Genomic DNA, 18,661 nt, shown 5'->3' with positions numbered 1-18,661 from the left:
ACAAAAATAAGGACGAAAAAATAAAAATTTTCAATAATTTCAAGATGAAAAGCAAACTTTTAGTAAAGTTTAAGTACATAAATAAAATATTTTCAATAGTTCAGGGATGAAAAATGAACTTTTAAAGTTTAAGAATGAAAATTTTTTTTTGGTAAAGTTTAAGAGCTAAAATAATTTTTTACCCTAATAATTTCGTTTTCATTTTAGTTATCATGCAACTAAGTACTAAATGAACTTCTTCTAAAAAACAAAAGTACTAAATGAACATGTTGGACAAAAAAAGTATGAGCAATGTTATGTCACGTGAACATATATATATATATATATATATATATATATATATATATATATATATATATATATATATATAATTTTAAGTACTATCTATTACAATAAAATATTATAAAGATGCACTATATACGACCTAATCTATTATTCAAATATATACTACCTAATCTTACATGTGAGAAGATGCATGGAACGTGTTAAAACTTAAAATACATGTTGATTATGGTGGTAGATATTATAGGATAAAACATATCTAAACTATACATATGCAAAATTGCAAATCGAATAAAATATAACATTTAATGTATTGATTTATTAAGCATTTTGAGTTATGCTTACATAAATTCTCCATCTGGTGAATAAAAATCACAAATCTTAAGGCCTGTTTGGATTGAGAGAAGAAGGAGGGAGAGTAGAATATAGTTAGCTAAAAATAAGTTAATTTTGGACCAAATTTACTCTACTCTACTCAACTTCCTCCCCCTCCCCCTTAATCCCAACAAACCATTAGTCTATATTAATTTCTAAATAAAAGAAAGTCTACTTTTGAGTCTTTAACATTTAGCATTTTTTTTACCACCACACACCCTTGGTGCAAAGGTCACTTCACAAGTATAAAATACAGTATAAGTGCTTATGGAGTGTGGGGGGCAAGAGTCGGGATTCAAGTCTCAAAGAAGGAGCTTCACACACATATACACTTAGATTAGGCTAAAGTAGAAGTTTATCTTGTATCAAAAAACATTTAACATTTTTTTACCCAAAAAATAATAAAGAAGTACATTAACCAACCCCCAATCACCACCATGCATGTGTCATGGTTAGCAAAAAAACTTAATCATTGCCATGATATAAGATGGTTGGAGGTTTACATCCGCGGTCACCATTTTTTTTCCCTTTCAAATTGGGAAGAAAATGACATTGAGAATGAAATTACAAAATTAATCTTCACCATTTCACTTCTCAATCATCCATATCAAATGCTCTGAATACTCTCCTTGGACTATTGTCAATTTAACTTGCAACACTCTATGTCTAAAAGATATTTTCTTTAACTGTTTTTCCTGTTGGGTTAATAGAGAATGTACTTCGGTTGCTCGTGCCGCCGATCAATTTTCCTTTAATTTGGTTGAGGTTTTGTATTTTAATAAAGAGAAATTCTGCGTCCATAATATTTTCTTAACAAATCATAGGTGATAGTTTGTTATTGGTTGTTATTGAGTGGATAAGAAAGTAATTTCAGTGGTGAGTTCAAATTAGAACCAATAACAATTTACCATCTGTGGTTTGTTGTGAATGTGTTATGAAAATATTGTAGATATAACACTTCTTTTTAATAAACTAAGTATGGTAGAAATTTTAAGAATTGCTTGTGAGGTTGACTGTAGTTCTTGCTTTCCACTTTGAATAATATTAAAGATTATATATAAAAAAAATCTATATCAACACACACTAAGGAAAACCACACACACACACACACACACACACACACACACACATATATATATATATATTCTTTTTATCATCCCACTTTTCTATCATTTCAATTAAAAACAAAAGTCCAAATCTCTTTGAGATAAAGATTTGCCCCCTTAATTTTTTAATTTTATCAATAACAAATAAAGTAAGAAAATAATTAATAGATGTCTTAAGAATATTGGTTTAAAATATATTTTTTAATTTTTTTATAACAAAAAAAATAAAGTCACTAACTTTTTAAAATAAATTTTTTTAAAAAAATAGTATTAAAACTTTCATAAAAGTGCATGTTTAGTGACCTATAAAGTAAAGTTACATATTTATATATATATTTAAAATTTTATGATTAACTTTTTAACCTTATAAGGTTTTATAAGGTTATACTAAAAACAAACATGATTAAAAAAATAAAAAATCGACATTCTCATATAGCCAACTTTTTCAGCCATTCTACTCTTTTTTTCCCACCCTTCAATAATCATTTGCAATAATTTATTTATTTTATTTACACATTTTTCAAAAATTTCCTAAATATAAGGGTTATGTCAAGTCCTAAGTCCAAACTCCAATCCAAACCCAGGTTTTGTTTACAACTGATGTGATGTTTGCACTGGAGTTCCTTTCCTTTCCTTTCCTTTGCGGGTTCAAATTTCAAACTTATCCTACACACACGACACACTCTCTCTCCACTCTACGCCACTTTTAAACTCCCTGCGGACCAGCCTCTGTTTCCGCCAATTTCTCTTGTCGTCAAATTATTCAACACTATTTTAATTATTATTATTTTTTTATTTATCCAGATTCCACAACACCCTTATGTATTTTAAATTTTTTAATAATAATCCCCATTCCCCCATTGGCCTTTCGCCACTTTTCCCATCTTTTTCCTTTAGCAGCTCATCAACAATTCTGCTTCCCAACACACTCATTCTCACTCACTCTTCAGTCTTCACTCTCTCTCTCTCACTTTTGCTTTTCTTTTCTGGTTTCACGCCGCGAAATTTCCAATGATTTCTCCGTCAAAGCCCTAACTTCTACTTTCCTCACCAGATCTGAAACTCTCTCTCTCTCTCTCTCTCTCTCTCTATACAGGTACTCTCTTTTCTCTCTCTCTCTCTCTCTCTCTCTCTCTCACAGTTCTTCAAATTTGCTTTCACATTGTTGTGCTTCTTTCTCTGAATTAGATCGACTAAGAAGAAGCTTGAAATTTAAGCTTAACAACCTGCATTTTTTTTGGGCAGATCCTACTGTAATTTTCACTTCCAAGTACGGACGTGTCGGTTCTGAAAGCTTTTCTACATCTTGCAAATTTTCTGCTTTGTAAGTATCTCTAACTTTATTTTCTCAAAATAACAAAAGTAATATATATATTTTTTTGAAAATGTAGTTTAAGCTGAAATGCGTTTCTTTCAGCGGAGAAATAAATATTGGAATTTTATGCTTTTTGGTACCCAACAAATGAAAACGACAGCTCGGCTAACTAAATTATTTTACTTTACAGGCTTTAGTCTTTTTCCTTTTAGCTTTCCTGTATTTTCCAGCAAGCCAAACAGAGCGTCGGTGACAAATTCACTTCATTTTCCTTAACTCTTTTTGTTTATTTGTTTGATTGGCTGTCGTTGTTATCAGGTTGTTTGATTTCCGTTTCACAATCACAATGGAGGAGCCATTAGCACAACCCGACGAAGATCCAGTAGAAAAGCCCCAAATTCCAGAGAAACTTGCTACTACTACTACTCCTACTTCAGAAACTGTGAAAAAGGTTGCGAAAACTGTGAAACCTGCTGCAGCAGCAACTAGTTCTGTTAGGAAGAGATTGGACTCCAAAATGGGTCCGGGTCTGGGTCCCCGTTCTGGGTCGGGCTTGGGCTCTACTTCGAGTGTGATGAAGCCAACTTTGAGTGCGTCGTTGAAAACTGCGAATGCTGTACCGGCTGCCGCGAGGCGAAACAGCACGGGAGGGTTGCCGGAGAAGCGGCAGAGCAATGCCGGTTTGGTTGCAGGCAGAAAGACTAGTACTGTGTCGGAACCAGTGCGGCAGCCTGTACCGGAACCTAGAAGGAGTTCGTTGCCTTCGGTTGTTAACAAGGCTTCTTCCACTCGAAGTAGTGTTCCGGAGACTAGAAAGTCGATTCCAGTGTCGCCAGTGAGCCGGGTTTCGAAAACAACACCAACTGGGTCCAGTGTGAGTAAGCAGGAGAGTGTGAGGAGGTCTTTGGTTAAGCCGGCATTGTCAGCTTCTTCCACTTCTTCTGCTTCTAGGAGGATTCCTTCTACTTCATTGGACAGTAGTGGCAGCAGTGGGATTAGGAGGTCGGTTTCGAAGCTATCCTCCCCATCATCATCTCGGTCGCCTGCAGTTTCGAGTGGATTGAGAGGTGGGTCTTTGTCTATGTCTCTGGACAGGAGTGCTAGTTTGTCTGGACGGAGAAAAGTGGGGACTCGGACTCCTGAAAGCCGGGATTCTAGGTTCATTGTTCTTCCACAGGTGGAGGTTAAAGCTGGTGATGATGTGGTAAGCACTGTCTCTGCAAACCTCTTAATTGTTCATGATGGTACAAGGATACTTAAATTTTGTTTTTGTCATTTAGAAATCTAGTTGGCTTTGAAGGGCTTTAAAATTTATTCGTTGAAGCAAGTTAAGGTGGTTGCTATTAGGTTGCTGTGGTTTAGAGACATTGCAACTATAGAATATATGGAATAACACAGAAAGATCTCGTTTTTTTATGATCTCCTTTTCATTGTGCCTATCAATGAACAGCATGGAAGATGTGCTTTTAGACGTTTTCCTCTTGATGATAATCACAAAGCTTCTGAATTTCTATGGAAATGAGTTCGAGTTAGGTTCCTAACGAGGGTGCATGTCTGTTGCTGAAGTGTTTAGTTATTGCCCACCATTATTTTTTCAAGTAATAATGCAAAGGAGTATACACTAGATGTATACAACTGGTACACGGACACTAAGTAAAAGTACAACTATCATGCCTATCAAGAGAATTGGCAAACCATCATGGACTAGAAGCACGTATCAACTCAAATAGAAATTTGAAGAAAGAAAGTTTTAGGTCAGTAACACTTTCTTTTTGAATAAGTCAGTAATACCTCTCACCCCCTTCAAAAGTTCTACCATTCTTCTCTCTCCAAAGCACTTATCCAATTTTCACTGTTACAACTCCTACCATATATGCCATGCCAACTCTCATACAGCTCCAGGACACCTTTGGCATGACCCAGTGAACCCTTAAAAATATGATACGCCTAGGCTCTTGAGCAGCAACGTAGTAGAGAAATAAGTGATCTATATTACACATTCGACACCAAATTGTCATGATTAACCAATGAAAAGAAAGCCACCTTAGATGGGACTTTAGACTTCCATAAACTCTTACAAGGAAAAGATGAGCGAGTTGTTGGGAGCAACATTTCGTAAGAAAATTTAACTTTGAAGATGTGCCTAGCAGATGAATTTTGATAAATATTTATTCATTAAATTTTTATAAGTAAAATTTCATTAAATAAAAGGCTAGAAGGGTGCCACCCATGTATGTAGAAAGTGTACCATGGTATGCCAAAATTAAGTGCTAAAAGTACATTGATCAATCAAATCAGGCAAAACAGTAAACAAAAACAACCCAAAAGCATTTTTTCACTCAAACAGTGTTAAGAAATAATAGCTTTAGGTCGTGAATAGATTTCTCACATCCCTCAAAAGTCCAAGCATTCCTCTCCTGCCAAAGACTCCACCTAAGGCAATGGGGGCATCATGCTCCAAATCTTTGCATTGCAACATGTGCTCAACTTGCCTCTCCGGCTAGCTAAAAGCTCCACAACACCTTTTGGCATAACCCAATACACCACAAACCATGAGTAATCCATGGCCCAAAGCTCTCTAGCTACCGTGCGATGGACAAGTAGATGGTCAATAGTTTCCCCACCCCTCTTGCACACACAGCACCAATCAAGTGCAACTATTCTCTACTTCCGAAGGTTATCTCTATAGGCATAACCCAATACATCACAAACCATGAGAAGTCCATGGCCTAAAACTCTCTAGCTACCGTGCAATGGAGAAGTAGATGGTCAATAGTTTCCCCATCCCTCTTGTACATGCAACACCAATCAAGTGCAACTATTCTCTACTTTCGAAGGTTATCAGTACTGGGAACTTTATGAGAACGCTCATAATTTAAATGAATTTTAAAGAGTGACAATTGGTAAGACCTGTCACACTAGCCCATTCAAACAAGGTTCTACTTAGCAATAATTTCAATTGGGCCCTTGATATTTTCACATCTTCAAAAATCCAATGTTTTTGCTCATTCAACAATAGCTGCATCAAACATAATGGGACAAAATTCCAAATATCGATGAATGATCCCCAAACCAATTCCTCCATCCAAACAAAATATTTGCAATTCCTTGGTAACACCCATTGAATCCCAAACAATTGAATTACTCAAATGCATAAATCATACGCAACCTCACAATGCATCAACAAAAGATCAACCATTTTCCCATTGCACCAGCACATGCAACACCAATAACTAAAGTGAAACCTCGTTTGATAAGGTTATCACAGGTAAGTATCTTCCCCCAAGCTTGCCTTCTCATCATCAATGGCTGAGAAGTGTAGTCCATCCAACAAAGGGCATCTCAGTTCTTCAGCATATAAATTCTAATTGAAAAATAAAGTACAAAACTATTTTGCATCAATGTCCACCTGGTCAGTCATCAGTGAACAACTCCCCTTCCATAGATAAATGACTTATAGTGTTACTTCTATGATGTTGGTTTGCAAGGTGATGGAAGAACTTTGTGTTCTTTTCCCCTCCCTTAAGCCAAAGTGCTCAAGATTTTTGCCTCCAACTAATTTTCTCCGTGAGAATCATCTTCTCAAGCTCTGCAGTTGCCTATTCTCGTTGGCCTTTTCAGCATTTAAAAAGGGATTATTCTCCTCAGGCCTCAATCACATCCAGCACCTAGATGCTTTGTTATAAACAAGTCTTCCTTTATTATTGTTGTTATTGTTGTTGTTATATATTACTATTATTATCATTATTGGTTGTTTTTTTTTTAAGAAAGGTTCACTAACCATAAAAGACAGATAGCTTCAGTTTAACCGCAGGAAATAAGAATTTGGGATGTGATATTAGTGAATATAAAAGAGGTGCTGATGTTGAAGGGAAATAATGGTTCAGTTTATCATCAATCAGAGCAACTGACAGAGTTCCTTCAACCACCTGTCTCTTATGGGGATGTGCCAATGCAATTTTTCTTGCATGTGCTCTATGGAGCAAATAAGAATATGCATATAGATTCTTTTCAATTAATAAGAAAAACAACAGAATATTCATGTTATATTGCTCCTACTTCAGTATATGTGGTTCTTTCTCATGGTGTTGAAATGAATCACTCCTTAAAAATTATTATATTGGAGGAAATGAGCTTTTAATTCATTACTTATTAGTGCTTCATTTTTAAGTTTTTATTTTTTATTTTTTAATTTTATTTTTTTGTTATTAGAGGTTGGATCTTCGGGGTCACAGAGTTCGCAGTCTCAGTGCTAGTGGCTTGAACTTGTCAGCAAATTTAGAGGTAATCTGATGTTATGTCTGATGCATGATTAGATATATATGGTCCAATTTTTATTGTAGAAACATTTTAATCTTCTGTTTTTAATTAGATTCCATGTTAATATTGTATCTTTAAATTCCTCGTTAAGTTCTTGTGGACAAACTTCTATATCCTGAAGGTTTGATGAATGAAGTAGCTCTCCAATTGATATTAAACTATTCAAAATAGAAGTTTAAATGTGATAGGGTATTCATGATTTGTTCCTATGGTATTTTTTTGGTTTCAATCATGCATTAGTGTTAATGGTAGCTGTATTCTTGTGATGGAGTAGGAGCTTTACCATCAAGATAAGGTTCCTTTGAAGCTGATTGTAATTATTTCTTTGTTGACCGGAAAGACTGATCTTAAGATATAGAGTAGAGATTGAGGATTTGGATAGCACCGGTGATCAGTTGTTTGCTTTTTTTAGTGGGACTCTTTTTGATTGGTCTAGGGCTTGGGGACTCACGACTAGTGACTCTCTCCCTTCTTTTTTTAGCTCCCTTTCTCTATTGTACTTTTTCTGTTTTCTTCTTCTTGTTTTTTCTAGGTTTGCTCTATGTTCTTCATGCATAGAGTAGCCTTTTGTATTTTTTTTATATTTCTCTTTTACTTATCAAAAAAAAAAAAAAGACATGTCTAAAATCTTCATTTTTTTATAATGGAAATTCTTCACTAATCTGTAGAGGTATATCAGATGATGGTTCTTTTGTTAATTTCAGAAATTGAGCATTTGATAATTGTTTCCTGGAAACCTTGCTTAATCTGCATTAAGTGCTCTCATATTTTGCTTTCAGTGCTATATGAAAAAAACCTGGAACTATTTCAAAATTCACAACTGAGAACTCTCTGAACTAAACTGATTGTCGATAACTTCTGGATCATGGTTCTGTAGCATGCGATTGTAAGTTTTAAAAGCAATATTTGAAAACTTAGGAACTGATGATCCTCTTTGTCAGTTTGTTTATCTCAGAGACAACCTCTTGTCTACATTGGAAGGAGTTGAGATACTGAAGCGGGTGAAGGTTTGTTGTTTCATGATATGCATTCCAATTTCATTCTTCATTCACTTCAATGGCAATTCTTCTGGAAGCTAGATTAATAGATGTGTAACGTTATTTGTAGATCTGCAAAAGGATAGCTTGCTGATATACTGGTTGTACTGTTTCTTGCTAGGTTCTTGATTTGAGCTTCAATGACTTTAAAGGGCCTGGATTTGAACCTCTTGAGAATTGCAAAGCTCTACAGGTATGTCTCATGTGTATTGATTGCTGAATTGCAATGACTCGGCACATGTTGGAGTTATCAATGTAATAGGGCCCTGAAAATTTTATTACTTGTGTAGCAACTATATCTTGCTGGAAATCAAATCACATCACTTGCAAGCCTTCCACAGCTTCCTAATTTAGAGGTACAGCTATGAAAAGCAGTGTCAGCTTTGCTGATCATCAATGAAGATTCACATTTCAGGTGCTTAAAATGTGTTTTCCTCCATAACCCCCCTCCTCTTTTGCAGTTTCTTTCTGTTGCTCAGAATAAGCTGAAGTCTCTTTCGATGGCAAGTCAACCTCGACTGCAGGTATGTTGTTGCTTTTATGCAGCTTATTTCTTCATCACAAATGCATAAATTTCTTATCTTCCCCCTAAACTTCATATAGGTATTAGCTGCCAGCAAAAACAAAATTTCCACTCTAAAGGGCTTCCCATATTTACCAGTTCTTGAGGTTAGTAATTTAATGCTGTTTGTTCGACTTACTGCATGCTACATAGTTTCTCAGGTAGTCTCATGTGGTTCATTATGACTATTGTTCATCACATAGCGGATTTAATTTGGTATGAACTTACTGTACTAATTTTGTAGGTTAAAATCATTGTCATTTAGGGTGCGTTTGTTTCGACAGTAAAGCAATTTCAGAAAATGTTTTCAGGAAAGGAAAATATTTTCGGGAAAGGAAAATATTTTTAAATGTTTGGTGGCATTTTAAAAAATACTTTGGAAAATATTTTCAAGTGTTTGGTAACATTCTGAAAATGCAAATTAATTACTGATTTCTCATATTTTCTCAACCATTTTCTCACATTCCAAACAAATTTTATAATACAACATTACAATCCATCAACTTCTAAACAAACAAAAATCAAATAAAACACCATGACCAAATCAAATTAAACTGAGAGAGGGAGGTGAGACAGGGAGGAGGAAGAGCGAGATCGGTGGGCGAGATCGGTGGGTGAGATCGCGCCGTCGAGCTCGCGCAGGCTCGATCTCGCCCTGTGCGAGCTTGACGGCGTGAGATCGCACGTCGATCTTGCCCGGCGCGAGCTCGACGGCGCGAGATCGCACGTCGATCTCGCCCGGCGCGAGCTCGACGGCGCGAGCTCGCGCCTCGATCTCCCCCGGCGCGAGCTCGACAGCGCGAGATCGCGCCTCGATCTCGCCCTGTGCGAGCTCGACGGCGGGCCTTTGGGTTGAGGACGGCGTGATCTTGGCTTCACCGGCGATCTCCCTCTAGCTCTCTCTCTCTCTCTTTTCTGGTGTGGGTTGTTGCTCTCTCCCTCTCCTTCTCTTTCTCTGTTTTCCAACGGAAAACTCAATTTGAAGGTAAAATAGACATGGAAAATATTTTCCGGGTGGGGAGGCTGAATTTTACGGTCAATGGTTCCTCTTTTCCGTTTGACCAAAATTTCCGGTGTTGCCAAACACCCGCAAATACTGAAAACATTTTCCGGAATTGGTTTACTGTCGAAACAAACGCACCCTTAGTTTTCCTTATATACAACATGACAAATAATATAGTCAAGAAATTTGAATTGTTCAGTTTGCAGTTACAGATTTAAGTAACTGATCATGATTTTGGGATAGAGCTTAGTTGGGTTGGTGAATGAAAGTTAGATGATCTGAATTATCTTGATTGCCCAACTTTCAACCATGTAGAGTTTGACATAAAGCCATCAAATCTTTTGAAATTAAATCAATTTTTTTTTTAATAATTACCATGTGCAAGGGGATCTTTATAGTGTTATGAATACAAATTGTATTAAAATTCTTTTTTTTTGATAAGTAACGAAAATTTTATCAATCAAAGAAAAACAGCCAACCCGAGTACATTGGAAATGTACTATGAGGGCACAAATGAAGAACCAAGATTACAACGATCAAGTAAAACAGGAAGGGAAGAACAAGAAAAATGACAAAAGACCACACTCCAATCAAGGAGAGTGTAAAAAAAAAAGACTTAATCTCTAACATGGAGCGTTCACATCCCTCAAAGCTTCTAGCATTTCTTTCACGCCAAATACACCATAACAAGCAATGAGGCACAAGTCTCCACAAATCTATGTTTCTATGTCGACCAAACATACCCTTCCAAGACTCAAACAACTCAATAACCTTTTTTTTTTTGATAAGTAATCCGGAAGCTTTTATAAATAAAGGAAAGAAAGTCATACAAGGAGTTCATGATGATGAACAATAAGAAAAATCTACTAGGAAACAAAGTTAAGGGAGGGCAAAAACTCAGCGAGAGAAGAGCAATTAGAAAACCCCCAACAACGAGACCACTCTAAGAGACTATGCTGGCATAATAGATTCAACTCAACCAAGGTCTTCTCTTTGTCTTCAAAGGAACGACGATTTCGCTCCAACCACACAATCCACATTAAGCACCCTGGAACCAAATTCCATATGTCTGACTTATCCTTTCCATGCCACTGATGCCAACATGGAATCAACTCCGCCACCGACCCTGGCATAACCCAAAGAATCCCAAAGGTCTGAAGCATACAAGACCAAAGAGAATGGGTAACAGGACAATGCAAAAGAAGATGGTTAACCGACTCCCCATCCTTGCAACACAAGCAACACCTATTAACCAAAGGCCGACCCTTAAGCATAAGGTTGTCCAAGGTGAGGATTCGACCATGAGCAAAGCACCACGTAAAGAAAGCCACGCGCTTGGGGATCTTCGGTTTCCAAACCCCTTCCAAGGAAGCCAAGAATTCGAAGCACTCCTCGGATCGCGAGGTAGTAAGACCGAGTGTCAAACATACCATCCCCTTTAAGCCGCCGCAAAGGGTATCTCTCCTACTACCCCCGTGGAATGCGGGATTGGATAAGCCGGAGTAGAGAATACGAAGCAGCCAACTCCCAATCTTCAAACGCTCTATAAAACGTTAAATTCCATACTCTAACAAGAGCCCCTTTCGGAATCCACAAAACCTCGTAGATACAGCATCCTTGACCGCCGAACACACATAAAGCTCGTGATAGAGAACTTTAGGGTATCGTCACCAATCCACCTATCATGCCAAAAACGGATACGAGTTCCTTGCCCCACTACAAAAGAAAGATGCTTAGAAAAGTCCTCCCAACCTTCGTTAATGCTTCTCCAAAGGCCGCACCCATGGGACCTCCTGCTGTCTCTAGTCCTCCACCCCTTTTGATCCTCGCCATATTTTGAAGAGATAACCCAACGCCACAGGTGGGTATCTTCATGGCCATATCTCCACAGCCACTTCCCTAATAAAGCTTGATTAAACGACACCACCTTTCTTAACCCCAATCCACCCATCTCAACGGGTAAACACACCTTATCCCAAGCCACCAAAGGATATTTAAAACCCCCCTCAGAAGACCCCCAAAGGAAATTCCTCTGAATACTTTCCAATCTAGTCGCCACTGCTTTAGGAATAGTAAAGAGAGATAGAAAGTATGTCGGGAGACTTGAGAGAGTACTCTTTAATAACATGAGCCTACCACCCTTAGATAAATAGAGACGCTTCCACCCAGAGAGCCTCTTCTCCATCTTTTCCAAAATAGGATTCCAGATCAAGGGAGACTTAAAAGAAGATCCCAAAGGCATCCCCAAATATTTCATAGGAAAACTGCCTACTCTACACTGAAGCACATTAGCCAAAGCATCTAGATTATTCACCTCCCCAACGGGGACAATCTCGCTTTTCCCAACATTGTCCTTCAAACCCGTAAACGCCTGAAAACAAGACAACACCATCCTAATTGACAGCTTGCTCCCTCGAGGCCTCACAAAATATGATGGTGTCATCCGCAAATAAAAGATGGGAAATACTCACCCCCCAAAGAGTTTCGCTCCCACCTGAAATTCCCGAATAAGATTGCACTCCTCTGTCTTCTTCAAAAGTCTACTTAAAACCTCCATTATCAAAAGAAACAATAACGGAGATAGGGGATCCCCTTGTCTCAACCCACAGGAGCTACCAAAAAAACCTTCAGGGGACCCATTTACTAGGACAGAGAAACGGACAGACGAAATGCAAGCCTTGATCCACCCCCTCCATTTCACCCCAAAACCCATCCGGCCCAACAAATAAAACAGGGCCTCCCAGTTCACATGATTATAAGCTTTCTCAATATCCAGCTTGCAAACCACACCTGGAACTCTGCTCTTCAACCTACTATCCAAGCATTCATTTGCAACAAGCACATAATCCAGAATTTGCCTTCCGCCAACAAACGAATTCTGAGTCTCAGAGATGAGATTATCCAATACCCTCCGCATCCTATTAGCCAACACCTTGGATAACAACTTATAAACACTACCAACCAAACTAATGGGGCGAAAGTCTTTAATATTAACGGCACTACACTTCTTAGGAATTAAAGTGAGGAACGAAGCATTCAAAGACCGTTCAAACGAAGAATGTCTATAGAAATCTTCAAAAAAGTCCATTACATCCCTTTCCACGACACTCCAACATTTCTGAAAAAAGGCCATGGTGAAGCCATCAGGACCAGGGGCTTTATCCCCCTCCATCTCCTTTAATACCTGGAAGACTTCCTCCTTCGAAAACTCCTTCTCTAATAACACCCGATCATCCTCTTCAATACTAGCAAACTCTAACCCATCCATAGAAGGACGCCCCACCTCAGTTTCCTTATACAACTCTTGGTAAAAAAGGACTATTTGAGAGCGTACATCGTGCTCATCCTCATAAAGAATACCATTCACCTCCATCTTTTTAATCTGATTAGCATTTCTATGGGAGTTTGCTAATCTATGAAAAAACCGAGTATTATTATCTCCCTCTTTCACAAATAAGGCTCTAGACTTTTGCCTCCAAGAAGTCTCCTCAAGAGAAGCCAGATGCTCTATGTCTCCTTTGAGTTGAATGCGCCGACTCTGATCCTCATTTGAGAGACCCACTAGATCCTCTCTCACATCTAACCCCATCAGCTCAGTTAGCTTATTCTTCTTTCTAAAAGCCAAATCACCAAATTCCTCCCTGTTCCACTTTTTTAGGTCTGCTTTTAGAGCCTTCAATTTTTGGGCCAAGATGAAACTTGGAGAACCCTCAAAACTGTAGCCATCCCACCACTGCTTAACTCTATCCACAAAACCCTCATCCTTTAACCACATGTTCTCAAATTTAAAGGCACTACGACCACGCTGAACAACACCAGCTTCTAACAAAAGAGGGCAGTGGTCAGAAAGAACACCTTGTGAGGCATAACCCGATGAACTCCAAACAAACAAAACACCAACAACCACAATTCACAAGCTATGGGGCAATGAAGAAGAAGACGATCCACTGACTATCCACAATTCTTACACACATAGCACCAATCAAGAACTAGCACACATTTGCAAAGGTTATCTGTTGTTAAAATCTTACCTAAGGAAGCAGGCCATGAAAAGAACGCTACCCTTGGAGGGACCTTCGATTGCCATATCATTCTTCAAGGGAAGGATAAACGTGTAGGGGGTAGAAAGAAAGATAGAATCCTCTAACTTCAAAACCTCTACTCTTTGCTGGCTTCCAACAAACCCGATCAGGACCCAATCCCCTTACCGTCGAAGAGTAAACAATATCCATAAATAGATCAAAGGATACTTGTTCCCAGTCTTGTGGAGGATGACGAAATTTAGCATCCCAATGAATCCTCCCACCAGACCAACACATAACCTCCACTACTGGAGAATCCTTTGTCCCACTAATACAATAAAGTTCTGGAAAAGCCTCTTGGAGAGTACGATCTCCACACCACACATTGTATTAAAATTCTGATGCTTTGGTGTTTTGACTTGTAACAAGAAAGCCTGTAACTTTTGGATTCAGTTTACTTTCTTTCAAGCTTGACTATTCAGATTAATTTATGCACTCAATTTGTAAGATATTTCACTTTATATGGACCTTCCTTGGTGTAAAAGATATGGATAAAATGTGGAGAATTAATGATTTGCAGATATGTTACTAAATTATCTAACTACTTAATATGAAAGTACATACTTATGTATGCTTATAATTTTGTGATTATTATGTTGTACTGCAGCATTTAAGAGTGGAGGAGAATCCTATTCTTAAGATGCCTCATTTAGAAGCAGCTTCCATTTTGCTTGTTGGTCCTACTTTGAAAAAGTTCAATGATAGAGGTATCTTGTAATATATTTCACTTCCCATTTATTTTTATTTTTATTTTTGATAAAGTACCAATTCTTCCAAAATTTTAAATTATTAGGAAATGGTGAGTTTAATTATTTAACTATTGTTTTAACACTCTCCCTCATGTATGGGTCCACTCTCCCTTAATAAGTGGAGCTCAATAGGTGGGTTGTTAAACTTTTAATGGGACATATAAGAAGAAAGGGTTTGAACATTTTCCCTAAAACCTAAGTTATTAGGAAATGGTGAATTTAATCATTTGATCATTGTTCTAACAATGTTAAAGTATTTTTAATGAGTTGCTGCTCAGTATATTGTGCTTTCCCCCCCTCACTTTGTTGTGCTTATTACTTCAAAATATCGTTACAACTTATGATTAGTCTTCTGGTTTAATTTCCTTTTGTTTTTTTCTTTTATACTATGTTTGGAAAGATCTTTCTCGGGAGGAGCTGGCGATAGCAAAGCGTTATCCTGCACAAACGGCTTTGTGCATTAGAGATGGTTGGGAATTTTGCCGTCCAGATCATGCAGCAGGTGCATAATCTGAATATCCTTTTTTTTAGGTAGTAGCTGATTTCTATTATCATATAGGTCTGTATTGTTCTTTGGATCTTAGTGAATATGTATATATATGATGAATGATGGATGGTATGGTCATGCCATTGATGAACTCATAGATTGCCATAAATAGTAAGATGAAGGTAATATGTTTTTGTGAGTTTAAAAAAAAAAATTAAATATTAAATATTCATAGTTGGTTGGATGTTAGTGAGTCTGCATATGTGTGTATATCCACAGTTTTATTGTTATAGTTTTTAACAAACAACTCCTGTTATCATTAATTCAATTGAAAAATTTAACATTGCTTCTATATAACAGCAGCAATGCTTTCTCCAAATGTTAATCTAGTGAGGATGTGAGGCAGTTTTTATCTTGCTATTTTCTATTATTTGATAAATCATTTGGTTTTACATTCATGATAAGTGGTACTTGCAAAATTTACCTATGCATTTTGTTGACATTTTCAAAGTTTTTTTGATGAGAGGCTGGAGATGAAATTTGATTACTTAATATTTAATCAACTGATGTATTGTGGTATTAGGGTCTGTTTGGGATCTGCTTATTGTGCTAAAACTGAAAACTTTTTACTGAAAGTATTGCAGATAAAGGTAAAAGTTAGCTGAAATAGTATAGTAGGACTCATGAATAGTATCAAAAAGTGCCGTGGGACCCGTAAATAGTAGAAAAATAAGCTAAATAGTAAAATAAGTTGGCAAAAATTATTTTTGCCAAACAGACACTCAACCTGAGACACTATTTTATATGTGTGGTGTCATGTACAGAGTCAACTTTTCGTTTTCTTGTCGAGCAATGGAAAGATAAATTGCCTTCTGGGTACCTGCTCAAGGAAGCCTCTGTGGATCAGCCTTCTGAAGAAGATGCTTGTCGATGCCACTTTACTTTCGTCCAAGATGGCACATTGAGCACTGACCCACAATTAGTCTTAAAGTATCAATGGTTTATGGGGGAGAGAATGCTTTCAAATTTTGCCGCTATTCCTGATGCTACTGGAGAGGTACTGGAATTTTGCATTCTTGTCTGTGTATCTGAAGTTGAGTTACTATTAATGGTTCTTTGTTTATGTCCTGCTGCTCGATGCTGTAATGGTCAGGTTTACTGGCCAAAGCATGAAGACATTGGTAAAATCTTGAAAGTGGAATGCACTCCTTTACTAGGAGAAACCAATTATCCTTCGATTTTTGTCATATCCTCACCAGTTTCACCAGGTATACATTTTTCTTATTTTCTTTGGGATTGAAAAGTTGTTTTAGATGTTCCTTTTAGTAAATTCAGTATTGAACTAGAAAATTTCTTATGTAAGTTAGCTGGAGTTAATGTGAAACTTGCTGTTGTAGTTCTACATCAATGAATTTCTTGCTAGAATAGAATGTTCATAATATGAAATATTTGTAAAGTCTCCCTTATGCACTTAATTTATGTCATATTTCATGCCTTTCATCTGTAATATACTTAATATTTAATAATAGGAGGAACTGTAATCTCTAAACTAAAATTCCTTCATATGTTTTAAAAGTTTTAAAATTCCTTCGGGCTGATGGTCCCTGGTGAAGAATCAAAGCTTAGTTGTCTCTGATGTCCTTTGTTCAATTCTATGTAATCTCTATTTATTAGTTCATTTGTGCTGTGCATGCAAAGCCCGTATTATTTGAGACAGTTGTCTTTGAGTTTCACCTTTTTTGGAAGGAACTACCAGTCCAAGTTTTATCTTGTAGATTCATGCCATTGTTATTGAAATAATTTCCATATGTACAACTTGTATCGTGCCATTATTGGATTTTTTCTTTTAACCTTCTTTTTTGTCATTGCGAAGGAAGTGGAATTCCAAAGGTTGTGAACCTTGAAATCCAAGGGGAATTGGTAGAGGGAAATGTCATCAGGGGTTATGCTGAGGTTGCATGGTGTGGTGGGACTCCAGGGAAAGGTGTTGCTAGGTGAGTTGCATCTTTAATACACAACTACATATGTGCATATGTTTATGTTTCTTATTTATATTCATGCTTGAATCACGTATTTATATGTACGTATAAATTGTTGCAATAGAATGATACAATCTTACTTTGCAATTCACATTTTTCAGTTGGTTGAGGAGAAAATGGAACAGCAGCCCTGTGGTTATTGCTGGTGCAGAAGATGAGGAGTACCGGTTGGCTATAGATGACATTGATTCAAGTCTGGTTTTTATGTACACACCAGTAACAGAAGAAGGTGCCAAAGGAGAACCTCAATATAAATATACAGATTTTGTAAAAGCAGGTGTGTTTTGGGGGAATGTAAATCTTCTCATTCCTTTTCAATAAAGTTTACCTTATTCAGCATCTTTCTTTATGTGGATGTTTTAGCTTTCCTTTGCAAATATGCTTGATTGTGATTGCAACTGTTTCTAATCTGCATTTAGTCCTTCTATTAGTAGTTGTATATGTTTGTCAGAGTTGAAGATCACATAATGCTTATGCTATGGTTTGAAACATGAGATATACCAGATCAACTTATTAGTTCAAGTGCTTCCTGTACATTAGTGGATGCTTATTCCAGGGTTGGGTTGGGCCGTTGGGGACACGTATATTTTTCTTATTAATAAAGCCACTGGCAGAAAGTTTTGCTAGAAGCCTAGGAAAGACAGCAGGAAGAGACTGATACCTGTACTCTGGATTGTGAGCATGACCTGCATGTTAATAACAAGTCCAACTTAATACTAACACAAACCAAAACAAACTTGAAGACAAGGAATCCAACCTTTCTTGATTTCCTTCAAAACCTAAACATTTAGCAACATGATTCTAACTCAAGGATACCCAAAATCATCACATGAAAGCAATATCAACTTTCCAACCTCTTTATACTTACTCACCCATAAAATGACAGCAAAACAAAGCCAGGGATTTAACAAACTCTAACAAACTAGAGTTATCCAAAATGCATCTATGCTCAAAAAGGGATCAAATACATTTTGCTTCCTTGTCACACAAAAAAACTCACCAGTCTAATAGACATGCCAAAAAGAAACTACAGCTCCTCTTTTCACCTTTAACACATTTGTTGCTTCCAAGAAAAGAACTTGTGTACAATAATAAATGATGACGGTGGGTGCTGCAAGGGCCAATAAGGGTTAAGTGACATGGGAATTTGGTAAGAATGTTTAACAGTGGAAGTGTGTGATCTAGTACTTGAGAGCAACATAGTAATTTGATGAGAATGTTACACATTAGCAGTATTATCATTACATTCATGCTTATTTTTTTTCAGAATAATTTTCTCATGCTTATAATAACAATACACTAAT

At 37.1% G+C, this 18,661-nt stretch overlaps 1 protein-coding gene across 2 annotated transcripts in view; it reads left to right on the top strand.

The window, feature by feature from the left end:
* The first annotated feature begins 2,720 nt into the window (after window positions 1-2,720).
* The window catches only part of LOC142636016 (187-kDa microtubule-associated protein AIR9), a 35,283-nt gene continuing 19,342 nt past the window's right edge, over window positions 2,721-18,661 (top strand). For both annotated transcript variants that reach the window (XM_075810076.1, XM_075810075.1), the window contains exons 1-15: window positions 2,721-2,859; window positions 3,009-3,087; window positions 3,397-4,282; window positions 7,291-7,362; window positions 8,340-8,405; window positions 8,557-8,628; window positions 8,726-8,791; window positions 8,897-8,959; window positions 9,039-9,104; window positions 14,690-14,789; window positions 15,232-15,333; window positions 16,143-16,375; window positions 16,472-16,586; window positions 17,192-17,312; window positions 17,459-17,634. In XM_075810076.1, the coding sequence (XP_075666191.1) occupies window positions 3,425-4,282; window positions 7,291-7,362; window positions 8,340-8,405; window positions 8,557-8,628; window positions 8,726-8,791; window positions 8,897-8,959; window positions 9,039-9,104; window positions 14,690-14,789; window positions 15,232-15,333; window positions 16,143-16,375; window positions 16,472-16,586; window positions 17,192-17,312; window positions 17,459-17,634 (2,110 nt within the window). In that variant the 5' untranslated portion in view covers window positions 2,721-2,859; window positions 3,009-3,087; window positions 3,397-3,424. The remainder of the gene's footprint in view (window positions 2,860-3,008; window positions 3,088-3,396; window positions 4,283-7,290; window positions 7,363-8,339; window positions 8,406-8,556; window positions 8,629-8,725; window positions 8,792-8,896; window positions 8,960-9,038; window positions 9,105-14,689; window positions 14,790-15,231; window positions 15,334-16,142; window positions 16,376-16,471; window positions 16,587-17,191; window positions 17,313-17,458; window positions 17,635-18,661) is intronic.

Source organism: Castanea sativa, chromosome 5 (assembly GCF_040712315.1).
Source record: "Castanea sativa cultivar Marrone di Chiusa Pesio chromosome 5, ASM4071231v1".
NCBI classification, from domain to species: domain Eukaryota; kingdom Viridiplantae; phylum Streptophyta; class Magnoliopsida; order Fagales; family Fagaceae; genus Castanea; species Castanea sativa.
Note: the sequence above shows the minus strand (reverse complement) of the source record. Positions and strands in the feature narration are given on the sequence as shown.